The sequence below is a fragment of the Leguminivora glycinivorella genome, chromosome 19 (assembly GCF_023078275.1).
Source record: "Leguminivora glycinivorella isolate SPB_JAAS2020 chromosome 19, LegGlyc_1.1, whole genome shotgun sequence".
In the NCBI taxonomy this organism is placed as follows: domain Eukaryota; kingdom Metazoa; phylum Arthropoda; class Insecta; order Lepidoptera; family Tortricidae; genus Leguminivora; species Leguminivora glycinivorella.
Window position 1 is genome coordinate 15,987,488 of NC_062989.1, and position 7,028 is coordinate 15,994,515.

The following is a 7,028-nucleotide window of genomic DNA, read 5'->3' on the forward strand; positions in this document are numbered from 1 at the left end:
ATTGCATACAATTTTTTTTAAGATTATGAATTTTTAAGACTGTCTGTGGGAAGCCTTAAACAAGTCAATTTAATCATCAGGTCGATTCGGCCCGATACACGTATTAACTAATTGTGATGTGAAATGCCGGTTAAACACGTTTCTAACTAGAAAAAGGAGCGAATTTCAATTTTATAACACATTCCGACAGGAAAATAGATTATACTGTTTGGAATGGGTTATTTAACAATAATTTAGTGGTTCCATTGAGACAAAACATAAATACAATGAAAAAATATTTATTAGAAAAACAAGCGTTGACACTTATTCATAACATTAGGTACTTGATGTTTCACATCTACAAATTGGTAGTATCATCACAGAAAAAATTAAGAAAGAACCTTAAAGCTAACACACTAGTTAATTTCAATTGATAACAGTAATATGGCGTGTATGCGACGTAATTTAGTGTAAGGTTTATTCAGAAATCACTGGGAAGATTTAGAAGTTGACAATAGCAATCATAAACTGCAAGGAAACAAAGAATTTAACAGTTTTCACTTACAACATGGATATATTTTAATTATTTACCAAACAAAAGTTGATTATAATAATCAACTCAAAAAAGAATATTACTTAGAGAAAAAAAACACCATTATTCAGGAAATAATCATGAGAAAAAAATGGCCACACCTCACACCGTAATCTGTATTTGCATTAAAAAAAAAAAGTTTATTCCATTCTCTAGCACTCTAAATTAAAATACTGTGTGGAATAAACACCTTTTGATTTTATCATGAAATAATGTAACGACATTCACTTTTTGAAACTGAATTTGGAAACTGGTTATTATTATTAAAGTAAGACTACAGTTAGGCAAAAAAGAGTAGAAATGGAGCTTTTTTTATTTTATTTATTATAGCAACACTTACTTTTTTTTAATACAGAAGTGTCAAAATAGTTGCCACATCCAAATCAGTTACGGTGGCGCCCTTATTATTTTCTATTATTTTTTGCCAGACCGTATTAAAGTATAAATTTAAATCCTGAAAATTGTAGACAAGTTATCAATTAGCAGTTTTTCACTAAAGGAAAATGGCGGTGCGTGATGCCACACCTTATTTCTTGGGCAGCCGGAACACTTTGACGTTGGCCGCGTCCTCGTAGACGCAATCCGTTCGCGACGGATAGACGCTCTTCAGGTTGCCTTCTGTGTCCACTATCTTTACCTGGAAATGGATAATTTATTTCTAGAAAAAAAGCACTGTGACCTGCTTAGAAATAGTAATCAGCAGAAAAAGTCCACGAACTGTGATTGATAGCCACAGAATGTGAAAGTTATCATAAAAATCACTATCACAGCGTGTAAAATACGGGTAAAAGAATGTCACGTCCTCTAGGACACAACGCTTTTACACGCTTGGCTAGCAGAGTGCAGAGTTAGCATAGACAAGACAGTACAATTGTTGGTTTCGTGTCGTCGTCAGAAGTATGCACAGCAAAACCTGTCTGCTGATAACGCCGAATAAAAGTACGCACGAAATAACGGCACCCGGCAAGCCCTAGTGGATTACCATCCACAATTCAAGAAAAGTTGGCAATCAGATTGTATAGTGGTCACTCCGAAGCACATTTGTACGTGTTCCAGCCGTTCCAGGTCTTACAGAAGTTATCTAACCTGCTGTACGTTCAACGTGTGGTACTGGTCCGGACCAGCCTGTCCCAGCAACAGTGTCTTCAGCAATAACTTGTCCAACACGGTCTTGCAGGAGCCGAGGGACGCGTGACGTCACTTCCACGAGACATTACAGAAGTTGACTAACCTGCTGCACGTTCAACGTGTGGTACTGGTCCGGACCGGCCTGTCCCAGTAACAGTGTCTCCAGCAGGAACTTGTCCAACACGGTCTTGCAGGAACCGAGAGACGCGTGACGTCACTTCCACGAGACATTACAGAAGTTGTCTAACCTGCTGCACGTTCAACGTGTGGTACTGGTCCAGACCCGCCTGTCCCAGCAACAGTGTCTCCAGGAGGAACTTGTCCAAGACGGTCTTGCAGGAACCGAGAGACGCGTGACGTCACTTCCACGAGACATTACAGAAGTTGTCTAACCTGCTGCACGTTCAACGTGTGGTACTGGTCCGGACCAGTCTGTCCCAGCAACAGTGTCTCCAGCAGGAACTTGTCCAAGACGGTCTTGCAGGAGCCGAGAGACGCGTGACGTCACTTCCACGAGACATTACAGAAGTTCTCTAACCTGCTGCACGTTCAACGTGTGGTACTGGTCCGGACCCGCCTGTCCCAGCAACAGTGTCTCCAGGAGGAACTTGTCCAAGACGGTCTTGCAGGAACCGAGAGACGCGTGTGACGTCACTTCCACGAACATGCTTGTGCTCTCGTGCGACATCTGTGAAGGTTTACAATATCCGAGTAAAATTTAAAAATTCAATGTAAAGTATGTCAGCATAGTGGGACTGCGACATTTTTCGGATACATAGACATCAAGAAAAATGACGGCATGTTATATCTCCGTAACGAGGAGCATTTTCACTGAGCACTCGCGATGCCGATGGTATCCCGACGCAGACTGCGGGCCGCAGCTAGCTGCGACCGTTGACTCGGCGCGGGGGTCTGCGGGCAGGGGCGGTGCGAAACTACTCGAGCGCACGGCACAATGAAAATGCTCCTCGTTACGGAGCGAAACATGTCGAGCGATCTTCGACAATTTTACTTGAGTTATCCGATTTTACATGTTTAATATGTCAGTGTCTCACAGCAGTTTTATGATGTTATATTTCTATGATAGTGTAATAGAGTCTGGCTAATGAAAGTTGAACCCAGTATTTTTTTAAAACAGCAACTCTGGATGTCATATCATCGATTGTCATCTGTCAGTGTGACTGTCACTTTAACGAATTTCGGTAAAAGTTAACAGCGAAATCTATAAATAATAATGAATATCACCATAAAAATTAGTAAAGTAAGTGCTGTAAATAAATTAGAAATAATAAAAAAGAAACCATGTTATCAATGTGTTGCCAGCTCCAATTTTTTTGAAATTGCCACGTTTTTTCGGGCTCAACTTTCATTAGCCAGACTCTATCAGCCTTGGTGATGGTAGGGAAACTGATGACTTCTGAACATGGGTAATTCAGTTAGCCTCCGAGTAGGCATAGATATTTGGAATACAATTTGCATCTGTGCATTAGACTTGGCCTTATTTTTTACCTTAGTGATTTCCGAGTTTGTGATGGGCGGGAAACTGATGACTTCTCCGTTGGCGCCCTGCAGGCATGGGTACTTCGGTTTGCCTTCCAGTAAATATAAATACCTGGAAAAGAAAGTAAAGTTCTTTAGTAGTGGTTTACAGCCTGGCAAAATTGAGTAGAAAATATTAGGGGCGCCATCGTCTATTTAAACTGCTTTGCATGTGGCAACTCATGGACTTTCAATAGGGACTGAGCTCACACTTTTTTTAACATACTAAATTGAACTTTATCACCGGTGTAGAAAGGCGTTCTTATCAGACTAGTAAAAGTGTGTCCACATGAGAGGGTCAAAGTTGGGGCTGGTGTCCCTCTCGCACGTGTGACCAGTGTTAAAGAGATTACTATAATAGTAGTATTTTTACCTGTATGATAACAGTATCTTTTTAGTAGTTTGTGATGATAACTAAATTTATAAACTTCTTAAATTATTTTTGTATTATATCGAGGAAAAGATATTAATACCTTGTAACGAATTGGTAAGTCATTATTATCTATGAAGCCATAAAACCAAAGATTTACACAATAAAAAAAAACCTTTAATTCGGTATTAGTAGATTTGGTAGTAACTTTGAATATTGACTGGTATCCCCCAAATAATGACAGTGATGACGTAATTCAAATGATTTTGACAGCGGCAATAAGTGCGAGAGGGACACCAGCCCCTACTTTACCCTCTCATGTGTACACACTTTTTGGCCTAACAACTCAATCTAGCTTAATAATATATAAATCTATGTGGCAACTATTTCGGCACTTCTCTATGAGGAAAGTAAGTGTTGCAACGACAAAAAAACATTAGTTCCATTTTTACTTTTTTTGCTAAGCTTTATGTTACAACTTAGGAATATGTTTGTTAAAACATGTACTAAAACTATGTTCTAGTAAATTTTTGAATAAGGGCATTTTCAGAAATTGGTACACAAAATTACTGACAGATGTTAACGAAAATTAACTCCATGTCAGTTTTGTGACGACAATCAAGAATAAAATTTTTCAAAAAACCAACTTTTTTCATGTTATAAATGTAGTTTATTGTTTAATGTAATTAACAAAAAATAAATATTTTTATTGAAATTTCATGCTTAATTGTCGTCACAAAACTGACATCGAGTTAATTTTTTGTTAACAACTTTCACCACCATACTACTACAACTTTCACATAATTCTTTATAGGCATTGGGACCTAATTATAAAGAATTATTAGTTTAAATTGATGACTCTTTGAAACTTTTACTGTACTTTTATATAAAAAAAAAACAATAGAAAAATTGGCAAAGTTATCTTTTAAACATTTTTAAACTGTGATTCATACAGCATGTAATTGTTATACGGTAGCCAATTTTCTTACTTATGTATCCCCGAGTAGACATTCCTCTTCTTCTCCTTCCTGAGTGCGTCTGCCTCTGCCACCAGTTGCTGAAACAGCTGTTCCCCAGTGTACGGCTTGGAGCGACCGAGTGGTACCAGTTTGAGGACATTTGGGGGCTTTGCTGTGTAGGTCAGGTTGCCTGTACGAAAAAAAAAAATTATAGGACATTCTTACACAGATTGACTGAGTCCCACGGTAAGCTCAAGAAGGCTTGTGTTGTGGGTACTCGGACAACAATATATATAATATACAAATACTTATATACATAGAAAACATCCATGACTCAGGAACAAATATTTGCACTCATCACACAAATAAATGACCTTACCGGGATTCAAACTCAGGACCGCGGCTTAACAGGCAGGGTCACTACCGACTGAGCCAGACTGGTCGTCAACACCTTATTTCTAAACTTACCAGGAGCAATTTTCTTTAAATCGTGTGTGGCTATAGTTGCAATATTTCTTTTCTCGCATACAGTGTCATGAAGCTTCGTCTGCATCTGAATAAACTTCTTAAAAGATGCCTCGGTAAAGCTCAAATCATTAACAATGCAGCACAGGATGTACGGCCGGACTCCACCTACTTGAGATTCAATGATTTGGACATTAGGGATATTTTCTTCGACATATAGGATCTTCATTGAGTGGCATAGATCACAGACGGCTTCCTCGACGGGTGTGTCCTCTTGTTTTTTAGCGCCTTTTTTGCCTTTTCCTTTAGTCTGGGCTTGGGCATCGCTCCTCGGGCAGTGTTCCTTGACGTAATCTAGGACTTGCTTGGTGCGACACTGGTCAACTAGTTTCATGAGACGCTTGTCTGCTAGCTTGTTTCCTTTGAGGTTCAGTTCTGGAAAATATGATGCAAATTTTCGAACATTAAACCAAATGTTGTGCAATATTTATGTAATTTACTACTACAATTTCACAATATTGCAATTTTTCCTGCAAAATGATTGAATCTTTAGAGTTTTAAGACTTTAGTAAGAATCTTACCTTTCAATTTTTGCAGATTGGCCAGTTCTCCCGGCACAACTTTGATTTTGTTATCACCCATATCATAGTTCTTCAGCGATGGCAAACTTTGTGGCAAATAGCTAGGAATTGTCTCGATAGCGTTACCCTTTAGCTTCAGATCCGTCAAATGAGGCAAATGGGCGCCTTCCAAATCTATAAACTCATTTAGTTTGTTGTTAGATACATCAACTATGATTAAGTTTGGAAAATCAACGAATTTCGGCATAACTTCGATTTGGTTCGAACTGAAATTGATGCTGGTCAATTCTTTCATCTTATTCAGACTGTCAGGGATACTTTTGATCTCATTTCTGGATAAGTCGAGCACTTTTAACTTCGGCAGAGAGGTTATGTTTTCATTGAACTCTTGCAGTTTGTTTCCAAATAACAACAGTGACTGAAGGTTAACCAGCCTCTTTATATCGTCAGGAATAATCGTGAGGCACGTATCACTAATATTTAACAGGTTTATATTGGTTAATAGGAACAAACTATTGTCTAAACCCGCATCGGTTATTCGTTTAGATATTGACGCGCCAGACAGCTTGATTTCATGTCTGTTCTCGTTTTTCACTGTTGTCACTTCTGGCCAGACACCCATTTTGTATGTTAATTACTGAAGACTATAATTGTTTTATAGAATTTAGATGAAAATTTTGTTTTAAACACACCACGTCTTTCTTGTTAGCAAACGGAAAGTGACAAGAAAATGAATTAAAATGACAAAAGGCAATTGGTGTTGCTACACATAAAATCAGTTTGAATTTTAAAACTGTTAAGCTAGGAACATACTACGCGGACGTCCGTCGTAAATCGTCCGCGACCGCGACCGATCAGTGTGCACGGAACAAAACATCCAGCGAGCCAGATTTCGATCGGACGTCCATGCGCTCAAGGCCACGTCAACGTCCGTCGACCGATAGTTTGCACGGTTATGTCTATTTCCACTGTCCAGATTCCCGTCCGCGGTCGATTTACGACGGACGTCCGCATTTCACGAAACGGCCATCGATAGATGGCGTTGGCGCTCGGTACGCGAGCACCGGCAACTCAACGCGCGTTTCAACGCAGACACGAATAATCTTGATAGTTTTGAATTAAATTGCTAATAACATAATTTTCAATTTTATATGGGGACTCTTTATTTAATTTCATATTCATGGTATGGTAGTAGTAAATAAGGTATATGAATGTAGTAAAAGTATAGTATTAGTCTACATATACATATATAAATTCAGGTTTCCTAATTGATTGATTCAACAACCAACACCGCTGAGCCGAAACTACGAAAGCTAGAAAGTCGAAATTTGTATAGATTGCATTAACAAAATTTCGAAGAGATAAGAATCGATTATGAAAATTTACACCCCTAGTAGAGGGAAAAAGGGGGTGAA

The 7,028-nt window shown here is 38.8% G+C and overlaps 1 protein-coding gene across 1 annotated transcript; it reads right to left on the reverse strand.

Moving 5' to 3' along the window:
* Window positions 1-262: 262 nt before the first annotated feature.
* Window positions 263-6,317, reverse strand: LOC125236684 (leucine-rich repeat-containing protein 47-like). Its single transcript, XM_048143593.1, has 6 exons — window positions 5,614-6,317; window positions 5,036-5,467; window positions 4,598-4,757; window positions 3,209-3,311; window positions 2,238-2,387; window positions 263-1,208 (listed from the first exon to the last, which is right to left on the reverse strand). The coding sequence occupies exons 1-6, from the start codon at window positions 6,233-6,235 to the stop codon at window positions 1,098-1,100; spliced, it is 1,578 nt and encodes a 525-aa protein (XP_047999550.1). The 5' UTR covers window positions 6,236-6,317; the 3' UTR covers window positions 263-1,097.
* Window positions 6,318-7,028: the final 711 nt, after the last annotated feature.

Coding starts and splice junctions, on each gene's coding strand:
- LOC125236684 (XM_048143593.1), bottom strand. CDS start 6,235: ATGGGTGTCTGGCCAGAAGTGACAACAGTGAAAAACGAGAACAGACAT. Junction 2,388..3,208: donor CAAACTCGGAAATCACTAAG/GTAAAAAATAAG, acceptor AAACCTTCACAG/ATGTCGCACGAGAGCACAAG. Junction 1,209..2,237: donor ACACGTTGAACGTGCAGCAG/GTTAGAGAACTT, acceptor ATCCATTTCCAG/GTAAAGATAGTGGACACAGA.